This window comes from Heliangelus exortis, chromosome 7 (genome assembly GCF_036169615.1).
Source record: "Heliangelus exortis chromosome 7, bHelExo1.hap1, whole genome shotgun sequence".
NCBI classification, from domain to species: Eukaryota; Metazoa; Chordata; class Aves; order Apodiformes; family Trochilidae; genus Heliangelus; species Heliangelus exortis.
Window position 1 is genome coordinate 8716301 of NC_092428.1, and position 22820 is coordinate 8739120.

Here is a 22820-nt window from a genome sequence, read left to right on the forward strand (position 1 = left end):
ACCAAACAACTGACTGTGTTTCGGGATTATACAGCTTCAAAAAGTTGTTGTGGGTTTAAGAGTGGATATCTAGTGTTGTAGCTAAAATTGCCATTAAACGTGACTTTTCTGGGGGCAGGTCCTCACAGTGATTTCCTTCTGTTTTGATACATAAAGAATTCTAGCTGAGGAATTTGCCCAGGATGCGTATTCTGCTTGACAGTGGAGATGGAAAAAAAATAACTTGGTTCTGTCCTGGCTCAAACCAGGACATAATATCGAATTTTCTTTTCAGTAATTTGACTTTTCAATAAGGTCTCTTCTAAGTAGCTGCACTTGCTGAAATTAGCAGCATGTTTTTCAGTCAGTGTCTGCTTCTAGGACTGATAATTTTCAATGTTTATAGATATTGCTGGAGAATGATACGCAGAACCAAGGTCACTGCTTCGTTCTGCTAATCTTATGTGCTGCAAACCAAAGGGAGGAAAAGGGATAACACCTGTTACCCTCCTGTGGGGAGAAGTGAACTAGACAGGTAACCTAAAATTTGTGAAACTGTGCATCATGCTCAGTATAAGGCATTACAAGGATCAAGCTCTCTGGCCATAGCTGGTGTCCTGCCAGGACTTGCCTGTTATTCTGCCTTTGATCCCAGTCTGTGTGCTCCCGAATCCAGTTTCCATCGGCCTTTGAGTCCAGGAATCCAGTCTGGGGCTTTCCCAGGGACTGCTCTGCAGCCTCACTGGTAACATGAGCATTATTGCAGGGTTATGATACTGGTTTTGTATACTTTAGTCCATATTTTTCTTTTCCCCATAGTTATTGTTTCATTAAAGTTGTGCAGTTTAGTTTCCAACCTGTAGGTCTCCCTTGTTCTCCTTCCTTTTCCTTTCTGGGAAGGGAGAGGGCTAAATAGAAAGCATCTGACAGTCATTTAATTGCTGGCTCAGTGTTAAACCTTGACATAGTTAAAGGAATGGGTGGTGCTAAATGGCAGACTTCTTGAGAGTGGAACACTGAAGCTTCACAAAGAGATGAAGACCGAAAGGGATGAATTTAAGAATGAGCAAGCAAGAACGTTAGTGCAAGCTGTGGTTGCTTTGCAAGGTAGAACATTTTGTACTGAATAATACCGAGGGCTGCAGATCAGGTTGGATTATTACTGTCAAATGTACAAAGGAAAAAAATACTTATAAATAACTGTATTTAGTATGTTCTTCTTGACTAGTCTGCTGTCACTGATTTGGGAGAACTGGATTTGTGAAGCTTTGGTTTTCTTCCTTGCCTGTCTAATAACATGAAAATGCTAGGTTAGATACGTTTCCATTTTCATTAACCAGCAGATCTGCTGGTTAAATTCCTGTACTTCATGGCAAGGCCAGAAGTACTGGATTATTTCAAAGCTGAAAATACAACAATAGGTTTGGTATTCTGTATTCCAGGTAGTTAGGGGGGAAAATATGTGAGAAAGCAGAGTTTGATATAGATCACAGAGTATATCTTCACAAGAAATGATAACGCAAAGTATGAGCAGTTGAGCCCTTTACTTTCTCTATCACACAAAGTTCAAGATGATTCACAATATGTATTTTTCAAGTCTGAAAATGTTCTGTCACAGAACAATGAAAAGAACAATTTTTTTAATTGCGATTTTTTAGAATCTATTTTTAGCTGTTTCTCTAATTTTTTGCTTACCACATTAAATGTGCTTTTAGAGCAACTGCTTATCAGGGAAACATACATTTGTTACTGACTGTCTTCAGGCAAACATTTCTTCCATTTGCATTAGATAAACTGAAAAATGGGGGGAATATTCATTAAAATGGGCAACCAGACTATGTATAGTGTAACATTTTCATTTTTTTTAATCATATTTAGGCTTGATCGTCTCTTTATTTTACTGGACACCGGTACAACACCAGTAACAAGAAAAGCAGCTGCACAGCAACTTGGGGAGGTAGTGAAACTGCATCCTCAAGAACTGAATAATCTCTTGTCTAAAGTAAGCATCTTTTTTTGATTGTTTGGGTTTTTTTGTGTTTTTTGTTGTTGTTGATTTATGTTTGAGCTTGCTTTTAGTGGTTTAATAGTGAGAATAAAACTAATTTAAAGGGGCATTGTTTCTGTGGGAAGAAGAAAAAACATCGTGGTCTTGTGTTTTGTGTGAATATAGGAGACTGAAGAAAATTAGAAGACTATTTCTGTTAAACCTGATCTTCTCTCAGGCTATGAAATGGTTTCCCAAGTCACGTTTCATTTTGCATTCAGTATCAGTATTCAGTGTTTGCTTTAAGTTCAGATTTTCTTCTATAATGACAAATTATACTGTCTTACTAAAAAAGTCTGGTCCTGCCTTTAAAAATGGTTACTGATGTGATACAGCATTAAAGACACAGGAGAGTGTGTGTCTTTAAAAGGACTAGAAAATGGTGATTTACATTAGTTTGAGACTTCAGTCCAGCCAGTAAAAGCACCAGAAGTAGCCTGGCTGCTGTAGATGGCTGAGTGACCTCAGTATTGCTCTTACTGAACAGGTGCCCTTGCCACAATTGATGGCATCAAGAGTGGCCAAGGAATCATGAATATCAAACTATTTTAAGAGAAATAGTTTCTCCAGGTCTGAGATACAGTGGTAAATTAGTTTAGAAGAGCAAACATTGCTTCAAGTGACATACGTTGTCTCTCTTCCTCTCTTTCTTGGGTTAAATGACTTCAGAGTTTCAAGGTTTATTAATCTCTTTTGAACACTTCCTTTTAGATAGCAAAAAATCAGAAGTCTCAAGTCTTGTTTAGTACCTGATGGAAATCAAGGTTGAGTTTGACTGATGAGACTAAATATATCTTAAATTTTTATTGTCTTAACTGTGGCAAGAATTCTGCTAAGCAGTGCATAATATAGAGAAGGCTGTTCATGTTTTTTTGGTTTGTTTTCTTGTCCTTTGTTGTTTTGAATGTTTTCTTAATCCATAGCACTAAAAGTAAGTGTATTTTAATAGCACATAACAGGTCATAGATTTTTCTGAATGTATGTTTGACACAAATATTTATTAATCTCTCCTTAAAGGTGCTAGTGTATTTAAGAAGTACAAATTGGGATACTCGTATTGCAGCTGGCCAGGCTGTTGAAGCAATAGTGAAAAATGTACCTGAATGGAATCCAACTCCAAGAGCAAAACAAGGTGCTTCTTAAATTAATTATATAGAATTCATTGTCTATCCTGATGCTGATGTGAGACTTGTCAAGCCATCTATCATTCTGTTTTGGTTTTTTGTATGAGCATAGACTTTTTAATATGTGTAGACTGTAGTAAACCTCTTTGGCTTTAGATATTCAGATTTGGTTGCAATGATGTGTATGACCTGTGTTCCAAGATTCCTGTGCTTGTGCTCTGTACCCTCATAAAGCTTTACTTTTAAAATAAAAGGAATAACAAGTAAATGGCAAAAGTTTTAACCAACTGACTTACTCGTGGTACTTTGCAGACCTTCTTTCTTCTCTGTTTGATTGCTCAAAGCACCTTTCTGAGAGAGGTGAAGTGACAGCTTGCTGAAGTCTATTCTATTGTACTGACTTTGCATCTGAAAATTTCATGCTAGGGATGTTGCTTTTATTGTCATCTTACAGACCTATTTTCAGTGATTTTGTCTAATACTGTTGACACTGCCTGTGTTTACAACCTTATGTAGCACAGGTTCCAGAAATTCACTGGCTATTAAAAAAAACAAAAAACAAAAAACAAACATAAAACAGCAACAAAACTCCTGTCTGTTTTAATCTGACCTCATTTGTGCCCTCCAGTTCCCTCCTGTTGCTATAGGATTTGGCAAGCAAGCTCTGCATATGCCGTATGATTTTTGTAAACCATCATATTTGCTGTCCTCCAACAATTTACTTCTCTCCGTGTAGAAGAGTTGCCATTTCTTCAGTCTTCTCACAAAACTGCTTTGTCTTTAAAGTAACTTGGCCTTTCTCAGTGCTTTTTCTTCCTCACGTTGTCTTGGATATGCACAGAACTGCACACAGGATGCCTCCTTCTCTAGAGTACTGCTGTTTATACGTAATGGCAAAATGATGCACTCTCATGTTTTGAGTGTCCTTATGATGCCTACTACTTAGACAGCTGTTTTTGTTGTCACTGCCCAATTAAACTGGTGAATGCAGAAAACTGCCAGAAGTGTATTCGAGATCTTTAGTAAACGTTAATTGCCAGTTCAGAATTTGGTGTTGTAGGCATGGTTTAGGTTACTCATTCTACACCTTACCTACCTCTTTGCTTGTTAGTCTGAGAGTCCTTCTTGGATTCTTCATTGCCATTGTGACTTTTGGTTACCAAAAAGAGCTTAGAGAAGAGTGTATAGTGAGATTTCCTTCCCACTGCTGAAGACTGATACAATTGGTTGCAACACTGCAGTCAGCAACACTGGTCTCTGGAGGACTCCAAAGCTAACTTTTATCCCAGTTCTGTGGTAACTTGGTTCCTTCAAAGCCAAAAGCTTTTACAATATATTTTGTCCGCTGGATTCCATCTATCCAGTTGTTGGAGTTCCTAAAGGATATTGATAATCAGGTTAATGAGTGTGGTTTTTGCAGAAGCCATTCTGGCTCTTTCCTAGTTAATTGTATATATCCATTATTAAGAACTTTATACTTACTGTCATGGATAGAAGTTAATTTCACCATTTTAGTTTTAAGAATTAATTACAGTACTTTCCAAGTACAGTTTGTACGATTTGTACTTGGAAATGGGGCAACCTGTCAGTGTTCAAGCACAGATGCTGTTTTGAAGGATGGGTTATATGCTTTGTCCAGTTCTTGTTTATCTGCTTAGCAGATATGAAATTGGAAAGGTAATTACATTTGGGAGAGAGTGAGCCCTGTTAAATGGTATAACTGGCTAAGCAGACTTTTTTGGTTTTTTTTTTTTCATTTCAGTTGAATTATTTGATGTAGAGGTCAAATACATTGGACATTACAGTGGTCTTGGTTGCATTCAGGTTCTTAGGTTTACTATAAATCATGTCTTTATATGTGTGTTGAAATGTTAACTTCAGATCTGAAGAAATGCAGGTATTGTTTATTTTGCACAGTCTTCTGTGTGCATTTAACTTGTTCATTTAGAGTAGCATGAATCTTTCATAAGTGTGAGTGTGAATGTGATGAAGCATGCCAAACTAAATGCTGCATTTCTTGTAGGCAGCAATTGTTTTTATACTGCTGGCTGTAATTCAGGATGTGAGGGTGGTAAATTCTGTGGGAATGGTCTGTCTTTTTTGGATACTAAATTGACATGACTAGGAGCCACAAACACTAATCTTTGAGTGTTGAGGTGTCAAAGATACTTTGGAGGTGAATTCATAACTAGGAAATAAGACACCTTATCAGGAACAAATCTCTTCTGTATCAGTATTAAACTGCACTGTGTCTGCAACTGGATTTGAGAAGAGCTGATAAGTAGTCCTCAGCAGTCCTTGGTAGCTGACTTTGTTCTGTACCTGTTAAGGCTACTCATCAGTGTTCATAGCAGGTATGCTTGGCTGTTGATCATATGATAGATATAGTGTTGGCACGATACTTGTTTGAACTATTTGTGAGCCATATGCAGTCCAGATTGCAAGCTGAACTTGTACAGAGTGGTATGTCAGTGTCCAAGATATAAAAAAGATAAATTTTAGCAACAGAACATGAATGATTTTCTCAATTTGTTTAAGCGCATTAAGTGAGCTTTCTCAGTCTGCCTTTGTGGAATAGAAGTTTTACACTTTCTGAATCAAAATGCTGTATGTCTGATGCATCATTTGGAGGAACTTGTTTCTTCCTTTCTCTCACTTAATCCTCTGCCATAATTCTGAACCAAAATTTCATCACTTTTTCCTTAATACTGTTTTTAATGTCCTGTTCAGAACCAGGCTCAGAAAGTCCTATGGAAGATTCATCTTCTTCGGATCGGTTACGTTTTGACAGATTTGATATAGGTCGGTTGCTAAAACATGGTGCATCTCTTCTTGGATCTGCTGGTGCAGAATTTGAAGTCCAAGATGATAAATCAGGTATATCTCTAAATTTTACTTACAGACAAAAAGGTTACTGATTTCAAAGTTTGTTATGTCAGTACTGTAAGTCTAGTCATCCATGGTTTCTCAGAATGCTAGGAAATAAGAAAATATTCCTTACATAACTGGTTTGTATTATATCCTTCTCAAATGGAATGCTGCTTTTCTTTTTTTTTTTTTTTAGGAGCTGTGTAGTCTGCTTGTTTTTACACTCCTCAGAATTTGTATGTGTACAGGGGGTAGAAGAGTGAAAACCTGAAAGGAGTGGAAAAAGCAGTATTAAAGACTTCTGTAGATGTTTTTAAAAGGTGCAGGAACTAGCACTACTTGTTCTTCGTTAAAAGTGTTCCCAAATTCAGTAGTAAGATGTGGCTTGCTGAAAATCCTGAAGCGTTAAAATATAGAAAGATTTAATGAAAATACCTGTGATAAAACTGGAGTTTGGAAGGTCAAGTGGGGGTGACTGTGTAATGTCTTTTAAGTCACTTGTATGGTATCTGTTTTCAACTATTTGACTGAATTATTTTATATCAGTGTAATGTCATTGAATTATTTTAATCCAAGATACTTTTTTGCTATTACTGTACTCTCATACCAAAATTCCAGTCCATCTTCCAGTTTCCGCACAAAATAAAATTACTGCATAAGAGAATATGCTCTGACTGCATAGCCTTGTTTCACTTGTTCCCTTTGTGTGATGCTTTCTGTGAAGTGTATGCAGAAGATCACTAGTTCGGCAAGGAACAGAACCTGTAGATGCTGACACTTAAGCAGTATCCTGGCTATTTTATTGCTTGCCATCTTTTATTCTAGATTAATAGGGTGTCGTACAAGTTTCATCTCTTCTAATGAAACCGTACCTGTTCAGAAATCAAGTAGATGGAATAAGGCACAAGTTCATAGAAGTCTGATCTTCCTTCCAATGTTGTATGATAGCACATACATATTTTATCAGTTTTTACTTTTTGATTTTATAAATGAAAAATAGCTTAAAGTACTGCTTTTTTAACTAGTGGGAAACTGCACAAAAGCTGCTGTCTCTTCTGCATTTTGCAGCATCTTTCCTTTGCAAGTAAGTAGCCAACATCAATGGATGCAAAGCAAGGTTAAGCAGTCTTTAGAATTAGCAGTCTTTGACGTTTTTTTCAAAGATGAATTGATGAAAGGAAAAATACTTTGTAGACTCCTTTGTATTCCTCTGCTTGTCAGCTAATTTTTCTCAACCTGCTGTATACTCTCCAAATTCTGCTACTATTGGTTACCTACTTACAAGGTTATGTGCAAATATTTTTTAAAACAAAACCTCAGTCTCCTGGCTGGTTTCCATGCTGCACCTGTAAAAAGAGAGTGGAGTCTAAAGTCCTCTAAGCTACAACTTTTGGTTTACTTGGAGATTTTTATTCGAGCACTAAAATTTTCTAATTTTTATGTAAATGTGGGTACTTCCAGAGTCTAGGTGTTCAGTTATTACAATGTTGAAGCTTCACAACATTCTTGAGGTAGGTTTTATTAACTGCTTAAATGAGCCTTGCTTCACACTAGTATAGTTTTACCAGCAGAAAAGGTCTTCCTAGGAATTTGTGATTTAGTTTTAAAGACTGTGTTAGATGTATTATCCAAGTATAATTTAATTCTGTAACTTTTGGGTTTAAGTTATTTCACTGAGCACATTTTCAATAATACATCTGGTTGGAAATCTGACATATCTTTCCTTTTCTAAAAACTTCAAGGTGAAATTGATCCTAAAGAGAGGATAGCACGACAGAGGAAACTGTTACAGAAGAAACTTGGCTTAGATATGGGTGCTGCAATTGGGATGAATACGGAAGATCTGTTCAATGATGAAGATCTGGACTATTCACCTTCTTCAGTTTCCCTAGTAAACAAACAACCTGTAGGTAAAACCTTAGGTGGTTTGACTGCAAGGGGGTTTACTTTATTTTGTAGAACCATAGAAGCCTTTAAGTTGGAAGAGACCTTTAAGGTCATAGAGTCCTACCATAAATCTAATACTGCTAAGTCCACCAAGTTTATACTTCTGCATTATCATATTTATATTTTAGGTATGCTAATCCATGTCTAATGTGATATGCTTTCACTTCCTGAATTCTTATACCCCATAGTTGCACGTTGGTGTTCTCTGGTGTCAGACTGCAGCTCTGAGTTGGAAGTGCTGAAGGGTTGGGGAAGTTGAGAGCAGTGGCAGTTCTTACAATGGAGGTCCTGAAAAATTCTCAAACCCACAATGAATAACTTTTCTTTCAGACTCTTCAGGCTGCTGAGTTGATTGACTCAGAATTTCGAGCTGGCATGAGCAGTAGACAAAAAAATAAAGCCAAAAGAATGGCTAAGCTATTTGCAAAGCAAAGATCCAGAGATGCAGTGGAAGCTAATGAGAAGAGGTATAGTAGTGAATGGATTTGCTTTTATTTCAATTAAGTTGGGATTGTGATTTATTTGTTGAAATACTTCCTACAGTCTTTGCATCTTAATCTTTATATGCTAATTGTGCTGATGGTAGAATACTTGTCTGTGTTGCTTATTTCCTGTAGAACATTATTACAAACCTAGCTTTCAAGTGATTTTGAAATAATGGGATGTTACAGTTGAAATTTATGGTTTGTCCATGTTAGTAAGTATGGCTTGAGAATAGCACACAAAAATGTGGTATTTATGAAGAATAACTAAGAATTTAAGATACAACTTTCTGATGTATGCTGTGTGTCCTCACTTAGTGACATATTACTGTACCTCTTGTGTTTATAACAAGCAGTAAACAAAGCTATCTTTTCTTGACTTTTTATCTCAATTTCTGCATTTCTTTGAAAAGGCTGAGAATGATTTGTGACAGAATTCTGCTGTCCTTTCACTGAATTACTTTACACCTAAACTTACTTATTTTGCATATTTCACAATGATAACTACTATTTTGTGCATTCTTGCCACACTTATATCTGAGATGTTAGTTGTAGAAGCTATTACTACTCCTAAAGCATACTTGCAGATCACAAACTTACTCTTGTTCCTTCTTAGCAATGATAGCACTGATGGGGAACCAGAAGAAAAGAGAAGAAAAGTTGCAAATGTTGTCATCAACCAGCCTGTCACAGACTCAAAAACATGGGTAGAAAATGCTGCAGAAGAGGTATGTTGTGTTGTTCTGCTATAGCAGATCATTCAGTTTCTTAGTGGAGTAATGTAAAAAATAATCTTTCATGCTCCCAAATTCTTTGCTCGATTTCTCCAATGCTAAAATGACAAAATGCCATTGCCATCTTACTTTTATATGTAGAAGCCTATGAGCTTCAAATGATGTGTAGCATTGAGGAAGAAAACATGTTTAATCTATTGGCAGTGGTTTGTGACCCAAATGAAACTGACCAGGTGGATTACACATTTCGGACCTGGGCATTAAACTGTAAAACTGCTAAACACTTAGATGAATGGATTACACTGAGCCATAAATAACTTTTAGAGAAAGCTTCATGTATACTTTCTTTAATCTTTGCCTTACTTTAATTAATTATTTAATTAAATTTGCAAATGGCACATAAAAGTTTATTTAAAGATACTTGATCTTGATTAGACTATTCTATGAAAAGATTATTTTTTCCAAACATTGCTTAGTCATTCTTGTTTGCAAAATGATGATTGGAAGACTAAGTTGAGATACTAATGGTAACTGCAGGCTGAATAACTGTGGGTCACTAGCTTTTCCAATGATTTGTGTTTGTGATGGTGTGAACTTATTGTTAGTGTCATTCCATATCAGTTGCCTTGCAGAAAATTTTGGGATAGTGGATATGTTTCTGGTTTTCAAAATGGGGTGTATTTTGAAAAGCGTGATGTTTTACTGTATTAATTTATCCAGTTTGATTATGTAGTGCAATTTCAAACTGAGACTTGTCTATTATGTTCTTCAAAGCAAAGTTCATAAGTTTATAGAATGATTGGGGAGGATAAGAAACATTACTTAATTTTCTGCCTTAGTGTGGTCCCTAAGGAGAGGCTGAATTCCAGAACAGTGAAATTAATTATCGTAGGTTGCACAATAACAGACAAACTTCATAAGCGTTTTAAAAAATGCAGTGCCAATCAGCTAAGTTTCTGAAATGTGTAAGAAGGCTGTTGTTTTTAAATTTTGTCCAGGAATATACTTAAGCTTTTGAAGGTTTTTATGTTTGTGTACCTAAGTGGTGTATAATATAAGAAGTGTTTGCCTAAACCCTTTCTCTTTTAATCTTGTACTTATTTTTTTAATAAATTTAGGCAAATGAATGGCCTTTGGAAAGCTTTTGTGAAGAGGTGTGCAATGATCTCTTTAATCCTTCTTGGGAGGTAAGACATACAGTATCTAAGGTGAAGCCATAGATTTTAAAAAGGCTTTAACAAGCACAGAAATTTCATGTGCAGGACTTAAGAGCACTGCTATGTCTCAAGTTACATCAAACATAAATAGATTACGTTGCCAAGACAAATCTGCTTTTGGACAACTCAACTGTTTTTTAAAACTTCTTTAAAGGAGAAAAGAAAGCAGATGTGTAATGTATACTCAAGCAGAGAGTGGGAAAGATATAGAAGCAGTGATTGTAAGAGAATTCTGAAATTATTTAAATTCAAGCAAAATTCTGCTCCTAAGTATTTAAAATTTGGCATTTTATTTAACTTCTCTAGGTTCGACATGGTGCGGGCACTGGGCTGAGAGAGATTCTTAAAGCTCATGGTAAAAGTGGTGGTAAAATGGGAGACAGCTCTTTAGAAGAGGTGAGTTGTCAGTTGTGTAGACAACGCGTGTTAAATAAAGTTTGGAAAACATAAATACCTAAGCTTTGCAGGAGGTGGGTGATCTGGGGGAATATAAACCATGAGATTGGCTCGAAATACTCTGGATTAAATCATTGTATGCACTGGTTAAATTTTTCCATTCTTTTTTAAAGGCCTATGCAAAAAGCAATATGAAAGATGCCATTAATATATTGACTGTGCATAAGGTTGTTGGAACAGTGGCTTCCATACTAGAAAACACTATTTCCAGGGCATGGTAAGGGTGTGATGAAATGGAACTGACAAGCTGATTATGTAGCTCCAGTGAAGTTTCTCAAGCCATCTAATTCCTTTCACTTAAATACTGACTCTACTGATTTGCCTTGTTTATGAGAATACAATTTAAATGTATCAAAAGGAAGACACTTGAAAAAAATACCCTGATAGTAATAACTTGTTTACTAATTGTGAATCTCACCCAGATTTGTACTGACTTCCCTGCTGTAAAAAAAGCTGGAAGACCTTGTGGTTAAGAGCATGCTGAAGAATGGGAGGGTATACATTTACCAAATATATATCAAGCTACTTCAGCATACTTTGTACACAGGGAAATCAAAAGCTGTTATCTCTCCTGGCTTCCATGTGGAGTAGTACTATTTGCCCTATGGAGATTGCAGGGCAATAGTAACACACTATTTTTAAATAGCTTAAAAGAGTGTGTGTACTCCAGACTGATTTCAAAGACTGCTGTGTATACTATATGCAAGCTATAATTTTTTGACATATATGGGAATATGAAATACATAATAGGATGAATGCTTTGTTTATTAAAACAATAGTTTTCAAGGGAAGTGTTGATATAGTAGACAAATGGTGGAGATGAGAATGATGATGCCTGAGCAGTTGCTTCTGCTCTTAGATTCAGAGCTATAGAGCTTTTGAGTCTGTAACAGAGGCCAGAGCTTCAAGACAACCTTGGTCCAAATTGCTTTGCTAAATCTGGAGGAGACATGGCCAGTGTGAGTTCCTTTCACTGTGCCTCTTGCAGTAGAGAAGTCTTGCTTCATAGCTTGTTTATTTGTAATATTCTTCAGACATGTGTTAATTTGATTTGCCACAGACATGTTGTTACTAGTCAGTACACATCATCAGAATTACCTTACTTTTGTGTGCTGTGTAGGGATAAAATGGTCCGTCTACCTTACGAGGTACTCTCTACCCTTTTGATAAAGGTGGTGTGGGTTTTTTTCTGTTTTAAAAATTACGGTATTTTTAAACACTCAGGTGAACTGAATTAGTGCTGACTATTTTGCCTTGACTGTGTCACATTAATATATTCAGTCAAATTATGCTTTAAGTTGTCTAGTATAAGTATTAGCTAAATCAAGAGTATCAGAAAACCTTCATGAATAAGTATAGTCAAGGTGTTCAACTCTTCTCTTTTTACAGATGATTCAGCAGCATCAGGAGTGGCTAGAAGACTTGGTTATTAGACTTCTTTGTGTGTTTGCATTAGACAGATTTGGAGACTTTGTTTCAGATGAAGTAAGTTTAAGTTGTCTCTTTGTGAACAGGTAGATCAGCAGGCTTCTGCAGGAGATAATGCATCAAATTAGCTATGCTTTCTACAGTGCTACTGCATGTGCTTGTAACTGCTCACCCATGCTTATTACAAAGTAGCTGATACATAAATTTCACCTTATTTGTAAAGCAGTTTTGGTCATCTGATTCTACTCATACTGCCTTCTAATTCAAATTTCATGCTGAAATAGCTGTTTTATTATCTACTTTATCCTAGGTGGTAGCACCGGTACGTGAGACTTGTGCTCAGACTTTGGGAGTAGTGCTGAAACATATGAATGAGACTGGAGTTCAGAAAACTGTGGATGTTCTCCTGAAGTTGCTTACCCAGGAACAGTGGGAAGTGAGACATGGTGGTCTGCTAGGAATAAAGTATGCTTTGGCAGTACGTCAGGTAATAACCCTCATGACAAATTGCAGATAGCTTTGAAACAAGAAGCTCCTCTACTCAGATTTGAGGATGTGGCTGAACAGTGGATAGGTACAACAAAGCAAGCTTGCTTGTGCTGCAGCCTCATGTGCATTATAAAATGTGTGACTATTTTTATACCCAGGCTGCAAAAAAATCTGCAAACTTACATCAAAGTTGTACTCTTATAATTTTACAGGTTACTTGCACAGCACATTATAAAAGCTATACTTGCTGGGTCTGGTGATGTTTTCACATGCAAGGTGACTTTCACAGGGAGACTTTGAAAGAAATTAGGGTTAAGAAGAGGACCTACTGATTATGGAAAAAAGGGCTAACTACTCAGGAGGAATTTAGGAATATAGTTAGGTTGTATAGAAAGAAAATTAGAGAGACAAAGGCACAACTTGAACTTAATCTCACCACCTCTGTGAAGGATAACAAAGTCCTTCTACAGATACATCAATGGCAAAAGGAGAGGCAAGGAAAACATTCTTTACTGGGCATGGGCAGGAATACAGTTGTCAAAGATGAAGAAAAGGCTGAGGTATTTAACACCTTCTTTGCCTCAGTTTTCAACAGTAAGACAGGTTATCCTGAGGACAGCTGGCTTCTGGAGCTTATAGAATCTAAACAGCCCCCCTGTAATCCAGAAGGAAACAGTCAGTGACCTACTGAGCTGCTTGGATCCCCACAAGTCTATAGGACCAGATGGGATCCACCCAAGGGGGATGAGAGAGCTGGCAAAAGAGCTTGCCAATCCTCTCTCTATCGTCTACCAACAGTCCTGGCTCACTGGGGACATCCCAGATGGAGAATGTCACACCAATCCACAAAAAGGGCCAGAAGGAGAACCCAGAAAGCTACAGGCCCGTCAGCCTGACCTCAGTGCCTGGCAGGGTTATGGAACAGATCATCCTCAGTGTAATCACACAGCGCCTTCAGGATGGGCAAGGGATTAGACCCAGTCAGCACGGGTTTAGGAAGGACAGGTCCTGTCTGACCAACGTGATCTCCTTTTATGATCAGGTGACCCGCCTGGTGGATGAGGGGCAGGCTGTGGATGTGGTCTACCTGGCAAGGCCTTTGACACCGTCTCCCACAGCATTCTCCTGAAAAAGCTGTCAGCCCACAGCTTGGACAGGGGCACTCTGTGCTGGGTTAGGAACTGGCTGGAGGGCTGGGCCCAGAGAGTGGTGCTGAACGGTGCTGCATCCAATTGGCGGCCGGTCACTAGTGGTGTCCCTCAGGGATCAGTGTTGGGCCCAGTTCTGTTTAATATCTTTATTGATGATTTAGCTGAGGGAATTGAGTCCATCATCAGCAAATTTGCAGATGACAGTAAGCTGGGGGCAAATGTTGATCAGCTGGAAGGCAGGAGGGCTCTGCAGAGGGACCTGGACAGGCTGGAGAGTTGGGCTGATTCCAACGGGATGAGGTTCAACAAGGCCAAGTGCTGGGTCCTGCACTTTGGCCACAACAACCCCATGCAGTGCTACAGGCTGGGGACAGAGTGGTTGGAGAGCAGCCAGATAGAGAGGGACCTGGGAGTTTGGATTGACAGGAAGCTGAACATGAGCCAACAGTGTGCCCAGGTGGCCAAGAAGGCCAATGGCATCCTGGCCTGTATCAGGAACAGCGTGGCCAGCAGGTCCAAGGAAGTGATTCTGCCCCTGTACTCAGTGCTGGTGAGGCCACACCTCGAGTCCTGTGTCCAGTTCTGGGCCCCTCAGTTTAGGAAGGATATCGAGGTCCTGGAGCAGGTCCAAAGGAGGGCAACCAGGCTGGTGAAGGGACTCGAGCACAGAACCTATGAGGAGAGGCTGAGGGAGCTGGGGCTGTTCAGCCTGGAGAAGAGGAGGCTCAGGGGAGAACTCATCACTCTCTACAACTCCCTGAAAGGAGGGTGTAGCCAGGGGAAGGTTGGTCTCTTTTCCTAGGCAACTCTCAGGAAGACAAGAGGGCACGGTCTCAAGCTGTGCCGGGGGAGGTTTAGGTTGGACATTAGAAAAAATTTCTTTACTGAGAGGGTGATCAGACACTGGAATGGGCTGCCCTGGGAAGTAGTGGATTCTCCATCCCTGGAGATATTTAAAAAGAGACTGGATGTGGCACTCAGTGCCATGGTCTGGGAACTGCAGCGGTAGTGGATCAAGGGTTGGACTTGATGATCTCTGAGGTCCCTTCCAACCCAGCCAATTCTATGATTCTATGATTCTAAGGTTAACAGAACTGAGTGCTACAAGTTTAATCTATTCATGGTGTTATTCTGCAAACACTGAACTTTGTTTACACAGAAACTGGTTTGACTTCGTGAATGGTAGCTTAAAATATTTAGATTATAGTCTTGGACCTTCTGTTCTATGTAACAGACACACTCATAGTGTATATTAGTTGTTTTGGGCATTATATGCTTTTTAAGTTTAAAAATACTTTGTTCTCTTTGGCAGGACATGATCAACACATTATTGCCTAAAGTGTTGCCTGCAATAATTGAAGGTCTTCAGGATCTGGATGATGATGTCCGAGCTGTTGCTGCAGCATCGTTAGTACCAGTAGTGGAAAGCTTAGTCCAGCTTCAGTCTCAGAAGGTGACTGAATTGTTTTTTATCAATTCTGATTGAAAAGCTCATTTTTGGTGTGAGTGAAGAAAATGCTTGAAGGCAGAACTTGTATTTTCCTTTTTTTGGGGGGAGAGGGGTTGTTTGTTTTGCTTTTTAACGATAACCACTTCTTATTTCTGTAGGTGCCTTTTATTCTTAATACCTTGTGGGATGCACTTCTGGAGTTGGATGACTTGACAGCTTCCACAAATAGTATCATGATCCTTCTTTCATCCCTTCTGACTTATCCTCAGGTTCGCAAATGCAGGTAACTTTTTAATTAGTATTGCTTTAATACTGCTGGTTTACTGTCTAGTTATTTTGAAATTGGAATAATCAAAGCTGCTCTCAAATCATATGCCAAGGAGCTACTTGATATAAATCTGTTTTTTTATTTTACTCTTGCTTTTTTCTTAAATTGAAGGTTAGGACAGTGCTTTTATTTTCATTACATGAATAAAAGAGAAAAATAAAGTACTACACATTGTTTCTATTTGTTCTTCCATATACACATCTGTGCCCTGCCCCTGCATGTGCCCTCTCTCCCCATCCATCCTGCATATTTTAGTAAAAGATACCAGCTCCTCTCAAATAGTGGTGCTGGTCAGAAACTCCTTGTTTGTCTGCTTCTTGTTGATAAGCTCCAATTGAGAACAAGCTCTGTACATTATAACACACATGCATGTATCTGTAGAACTGTACTGTTGGGACAGTTCCAAAGAAAGCTACAAACCTGAACATTCACATCAGTAGTACAACCAGTAATCCCAAGACTATTTGAAGACAATGCCTAGATCCATTCTGTTCAAGAGTCTTTCAAAATAAGGGAATTGTATGTTAGTCTGTTAACACTTATAAAAAACCCACCATGGTAAACACCAGTAAAAAAACCCTTTTTTTTTCCTGAAAAAAGATGCTGACTCAAACTGTTTTAAATGTTTAAGCTGTAGTACCTCCATCCTTCACATAAAGTCACCAGCATATGCAGTAATATTTTTCTTGTCAAAAAGTTTTCTTTTGGATAAAACCTTATAACCAAGTGAGTATAAATTAACTTGTCTCCATGTGTTTGTTTTTGGATTTGTTTTTTTCCCCGGACACTGCCTGTGCATCTCTCCTTCATGTACCAGTATTCAGCAGTCGCTCACAGTTTTGGTCCCACGTGTGTGGCCCTTCTTGCACCATACTATATCTTCTGTGCGAAAAGCAGCACTGGAAACATTATTCACACTGCTGTCTACCCAAGACCAGGTAAGAATTGGAGCTATTAGTGTTTTACTATGATGCATATTGTAATCTGCTTGACCATAAAATATCCTTATTTCAGAGCTCTTCAACATGGCTGACTCCAATTCTGCAAGACATGTTGAGGCACATTTTTCAGTTTTGTATCTTAGAAAGCAACCAAGAAATTTTGGATCTTATTCACAAGGTAACATATTTTGTATGCAATGGTTGTGTATTCCAGTCTTTTGTATCTGCTAAAGTACAGTGTGTTCATGTTAATTTTGTAGTTAGCCAATTTGGTGCTTTAATATTGAGTGAAAGAGAATAGGATGGCTTCTACAGTTTAGCAGTATGCATAGGATCTTATGTAGCTCACGTATTAATTAGTCATGATTTCCACTATGGTTCTTTCCCCAGGTATGGCTGGAACTGTTAAACAAGGCATCTGTACAGTATGTGGTTGCAGCTGCTTGTCCATGGATGGGAGCCTGGCTCTGCTTAATGATGCAGCCATCTCATTTGCCTATTGATTTAAACATGTTGCTAGAAGTGAAAACCAGATCAAAAGTAAGTGAAATGTCTAACTCTTCTTTACTACTGGGGAACCCATCTGTTCACAGGACTAAGTATAAAAGTCTTTCTTACATCTGAAAATGCGATGAAAGAGGATTCCTTTTTACCTGTGTCCACTTGGTTTATCAGCTATATGTTAAGTATTGGTTTTAATGTTATAGTAAAAGAAACAAATCATGCATTTAATAGGACAACAGAATACTATTATTGGAGAGGTGTTTTACAATTATTAACTACTTTAAGAAGTCTTATCCAAGAAACATTCTGCCTTACTCCAACTTTTTCAGTGTATGATGGTTATTGGAAATGTTATGGAATATGAGTTCATCTTTCCTTTTGTAAACAACTTTACTTTAAACCTTTCCCAACTTTATTCCATAGGAAAAGGCAGGAGCTAAACAGCGTCAAAGTCACACCCAGAATAAGGAAGTGATTCAAGAATATATTGCTGGGGCAGAGAGCATTGCAGAAGATCCAGCAACCCGGGATTATGTGGTCATGCGAGCTCGGATGATGGCAGCAAAGTCAGTTTACTGCAAATATTAAATAAAAAAAAGCAATTTAACTTTTTCATTATAGATTTTGGTAAAAATCACTCTGATTTTTTTTCTTCAATTTGAATCGTAAATTTCAGATTAGTTGTACCATCAAAGTGACTGTTCTTTGTCCTTTTGTCAGGTTGCTGGGAGCACTTTGTTGCTGCATTTGTGACCCAGGTGTAAATACTGTTACTCAAGAAATAAAGCCAGCTGAATCATTAGCTCAGCTACTGCTCTTCCACTTGAATTCTAAATCTGCCTTGCAGAGGATTAGTGTTGCATTAGTAATCTGTGAATGGGCAGCCTTGCAAAAGGTAAGATGTTTCTGCAGTAAAAATAAATTTTGCTTGCTCTCTTAATCTACAGCTTGTCATCTGCTTCTTAGCTTGAAAGAAAATTTCAGTTGATAAAATGGTATTTATACATCTAAATACTGAATTCTTGTTTGTTAAACAATGGAGGACTACATTACTTGATTCCTAAAAGCAAACTGTCATCAGTACATATGTTCACATTTCTACAAATATGTCTTAAGATGCATGTGCTCTCAGGTAAATTCTTCCTTTCAACATGACTGTCTTCCCTGTATTCACTATCACTTCTGTTCTAGTAGCAGACTGGAGGTTTTGTTCCTAATCTTTAATATGCTGGGTTACAAATGTTAATTGTCCCTCCAGAAACTGGATTTTTGTTGCTAGATTGCACTGTTTAGTGCCCCAAACAAAACAAAATTGTCTAAGAATGACCTAAGAAATGCAAATCATCTTTTTCTGTTACAGGAGTGTAGAACCGTGGCCATTTGTGTGCAACCTCGTTTGCTTGGGGTCCTTTCTGAACATCTTTATTATGATGAAATTGCTGTTCCTTTTACACGAATGCAGAATGAATGTAAACAACTCATCTCATTGTTAGCTGATGCAAACATTGACATTGGAAACAGAGTAAACTGCAGTGTATTTACAATAGATCAAGCTAATGAGCTGGTAAGTAGAGGCATGCCAATGCTTCCATCAAATCTAATCTTGTCTTGAAATATATTTTCAGCATAATTATCACAAAGTTACTTTCATTAACTTTAGACTTCATACATCCTTTGACATGATACGCAATAGATACTTACAACTTTCCCTGTGATGTTGATAGAGGGTAAATAGAGAGTAGAATGCAAGGTAGATGCTTAACAGGAGACAAAATCGATAGTACTCTAACTCTTGGTGTAGATTTGCTACTGAAGTCTACACAGAAGAAAACAAAGCAAACTGGATGGAACTCCTCCAAAACCCCACTGTCAAAAGACAAGTAAATAAGTGGTGTAAAATCTAAACCACCTACTAACCTCGACTTTCCAAAGGATATGTTTTAAAGCTTTTTTTTCCTGGCTGTTGTTTTGTATTTTTAAATCTGAAAACATCAGTGCTAGATGTGCTTAAAAAAGATACCTCTTGACATAAAAAGCTTTTTAAGCAAAAGTAGGGCTGATATTGTTGGGGCAAAAATTAAGATTTTTCTTCTGGCTGCAAACTGACCTTTAAGTGGAGAGAAAGATAAGTATGGACAGGTGAGGTAGGATGTAAATTTTAGAACTTGTGTATTTGAAAGCCTGCAAAATAAAAGGGAAGTGAAGTGGGGGGGGTGTGTAGGTATGGGGAGGGGGAGATGAGGGAATGATGATGGCCCAGCTTGGCATGGGAGAAGAGGGGAATTAGGATCCTGAATATATTTGCGTATGCAACTGGGATGCTGAGGATAAGAAGGTTTAAGTCAGTACAGTTATGGTGGTGATGACTGTAGCATGATGGATCTTGAAATTCGTAGGTCATAGTGTTTATGTGGTAATATGCAGTAGCTAATTTTCATATACTTCAGTTGTTCCTCTGGAGTCTAGTAATAGGGCTACTTGACCAATCGTTTTTTCATACGATAGCTGTTCTGGATTAGAAGATTCATTTTGTAACTATGTGTGATTTTCTGTGGCAGCCTTCTGCACCCTTTTCAACTATTCAAGTTTTGTTGAGTTAGACACCAAACCTACTCTGCACTGTAGTGTATATCTTCAGCCATTAGATGTAAAAACCCGGTGCTTCTCCTTTCTATTTATGATTTTGTATCCTTTGGTCATTCAAGTCATCAAGATGATGTGGAGTAGAACCTGAGGTATCTGTAGAGCAAAGCAGCACAAGTCTGACACTTTAAAAACTTGACTTGAATGTATTTAAAAGTTTAAAAACCAACATGCACGCAGCCCCCCACCCGAGACTAACTCTTTCAACAGCTGTCATTTTTCTTGTACTTAAGAGCTTAACTGTTCTATCAATTCAGCATTTCCATGATTCCATGTTTTTTTTATCTGTTTCCTGTGAAAGATTTAACAGTAGTCAGCCAGCCAGTTGACTGAAGGAGGGTATGGCAAGTCCTGCAGCTACTGTGCTGACTTCTGTATATTTTTCCCCCAGTCTCTTTCCTCAATAGAAAATCAGCTTAGAAACAGCTTCTTCATCTGTAGAACCTTGCACATCTTTTCTGTCCTCTTGTGTTCATACCATATTCTCTTATGCTTATCTGTCATGTGCTTACATATTGCCAGAATGTCCAGATATATCTGATATATAGGTGTGTGTGTGTATATATATATATATATATATCCTATATCTGATATATATAGGTATATATATCTGATATAGATATAGGGCGTTCTAAATTTGGAGGAGCATATAAGCTCCTCTTTTAAATTTGGGAATCTAGATTTGAAATACTGATACCTGGTTTTCCTCTTGAGCCTGCAGTTTTAGATTACAGAAACATTTTGGAGCATTTCCTGCTATTTGATGGAAAAACAGAGGTGATAATACCTGGCAAGAGGGCTCATTCTGCCATGAAGGACTCTGGTTTTCAGGGGTTGTTCTGTTTCACAGTAAACTAAACAGATTTGTATCTCTTTCTTCCTTTTTATTAGGTTACTTCTGTTTTCAATGAAGTGACATCATCCTTTACTTTGAATCCTAAAATTCTACAGCAGTTGGACAGCAAACGACAACAAGTCCAAATGACTGTTACAGAAACAAATCAAGAATGGCAAGTGTTACATCTGCGAGTCCACACCTTTGCTGCATGTGCAGTTGTGAACTTGCAACAGCTTCCAGAAAAACTAAATCCTGTTATAAAACCCTTAATGGAAGCTATCAAAAAGGAGGAGAATACACTTGTGCAAAATTATGTGGCTTCATGCATAGCAAAGTTACTTCAGCAGTGTACAACAAGGTCTCCTTGTCCCAACTCAAAAATTATAAAAAATCTCTGCAACTCTCTCTGTGTGGATCCACATCTTACACCACTAGCAGCATGTCCTGCACAGCCTCAGACTAGCCATGAAAACTCAAAAGGTATCTAAGACTGTCTGGACTCTTAAAATATGTCTGCTTGTCTCTGAACTGTTAAAATGAGTATCTGAGTGAGTCTTGTTAGTGTTTTCAGAATGCCACCAACTGTCTTCAATTAGTAATTAGTTCATTTAGATATTTTAAAATGTACACTGTGTGCAACTAATGTTGTGTAGCTTTGAGAAATTTGACATATGAAAGACCTTTGTTCCAATTTTCAGTTACTGTTGTTTAATTATTATCCACTTAAAATCACATTTCAATCACATGCATTATGAAGTTTTTCACTGAAATTGAATCAGTAGGGAAACTAGAGTAGCTTTTTAGGAAAAAAGTCTTGTGTCATTTTCTGTAGGCTACTAGTAAGATAACGAAAGATGAGTCCAGTGTTTGAAATGAACAAATAATCTGTGCCTGCTGTGGTCATGGATTTTCTTTAAATAACTGTCCCTTGGTAAAAATGTATGGGTCGAGTGAATGATACAAATTAAGACTCCATTGCTCTCAGAGTCTTAACATGCTTTAAGGTATGACCAATATACATTTTACTTTTTTAACAAATGTGTAACATCTCAGAGTAACGTTCATATGTGATTGAAAATTAAGCTTACTAGCATAAATAGAAACATAAATCCAAAGATACTAGTGGCATCTGCTATTCTATCATGGTAAAAATCTTGAACTGTCCTGTGGTTTGAACATAATTTGGTTTATTAAAAAAAAAAAACGTGTGCAAACACTCTATATGTAACTGATGTTTTGTTACCTGGCTTTGTTTTGTTTTTTTTTTTTTTTTTTTTTTTTTGAATGAGGATTTCTGGTACTTTGCACACTGATTTTTCTTGCCAAGTCTGTAATGTGCTCTTAGCAGAGTAACTCTGCTCTGAGCTTCCATTCTCAAGGACGATGCTGCAGTTTTTCTTAAGACACATTGAAATATGCAGATAACTAACAGGTAGGTATCACACATTTTAAACTTCATCTTAAATTGTTGTCCATTATTCTCTTTTCTTTTAGGATCCAACTCTGATAAAGATGGGATGCATCATACAGTTACTAAGCACAGGGGAATAATTACACTGTACAGACATCAGAAAGCTGCTTTTGCAATTACAAGTCGGCGAGGTCCTACTCCAAAAGCTCCAAAAGCCCCAATTGCAGATATCCCCACTGGCAGTAGTGGAAGCATTCCTACAGAACTTGATGAGGTAAATTTCAAACACACATTTGCAGCACTCACATCCACTCCCTGCTTCCATTAGTTTGTCCCAACTTCCATTGGAGTTGTGATAGCATTATAATAGAGGTATTCTGCCATCTTTTAATGGCAGAACTGAGTTGATGTAAAATTTTGTGATGCAGGCACCATATCTTAATTAATGATGGTGTTTTAAATCTTCACTGTGTCATTAAGAAAATTAATATGCCTGAAATATTTTACTACAGGATATTAATATATCAGTATAAATCCACATGGATTTGCATAAACTGTTGTAATCGTGTCCTGCTGTCCATGTTAGTGTTGATTTTGATGCACAATGGAGGCTCTGAAGCATTAAAAACATGTTCTGAAATATGAGTGCTCTAGGATGTACATGCAACTTCCACGCTTGCTTAAGTGCTATTCATATAAAGCATAATACCTGGTTTTAATAAGCCTCTAGTCAGGATTGTGATTCCTAACCAGTGTTGTGGATTTTTGTTTGTAATTGTGAGT

At 37.7% G+C, this 22820-nt stretch overlaps 1 protein-coding gene across 2 annotated transcripts in view; it reads left to right on the forward strand.

Moving 5' to 3' along the window:
* BTAF1 (B-TFIID TATA-box binding protein associated factor 1) overlaps window positions 1-22820 on the forward strand; it is a 41798-nt gene that overhangs the window by 4956 nt on the left and 14022 nt on the right. For both annotated transcript variants that reach the window (XM_071748632.1, XM_071748634.1), the window contains exons 2-21: window positions 1858-1981; window positions 3044-3158; window positions 5881-6027; window positions 7761-7924; window positions 8296-8432; window positions 9064-9175; window positions 10300-10368; window positions 10705-10794; window positions 12244-12339; window positions 12593-12769; window positions 15235-15375; window positions 15531-15655; window positions 16518-16638; window positions 16715-16819; window positions 17032-17181; window positions 17569-17711; window positions 17866-18040; window positions 18506-18709; window positions 20680-21106; window positions 22121-22311. In XM_071748632.1, coding sequence (XP_071604733.1) covers window positions 1858-1981; window positions 3044-3158; window positions 5881-6027; window positions 7761-7924; window positions 8296-8432; window positions 9064-9175; window positions 10300-10368; window positions 10705-10794; window positions 12244-12339; window positions 12593-12769; window positions 15235-15375; window positions 15531-15655; window positions 16518-16638; window positions 16715-16819; window positions 17032-17181; window positions 17569-17711; window positions 17866-18040; window positions 18506-18709; window positions 20680-21106; window positions 22121-22311 — 3013 coding nt within the window. The remainder of the gene's footprint in view (window positions 1-1857; window positions 1982-3043; window positions 3159-5880; window positions 6028-7760; window positions 7925-8295; window positions 8433-9063; window positions 9176-10299; window positions 10369-10704; window positions 10795-12243; window positions 12340-12592; window positions 12770-15234; window positions 15376-15530; window positions 15656-16517; window positions 16639-16714; window positions 16820-17031; window positions 17182-17568; window positions 17712-17865; window positions 18041-18505; window positions 18710-20679; window positions 21107-22120; window positions 22312-22820) is intronic.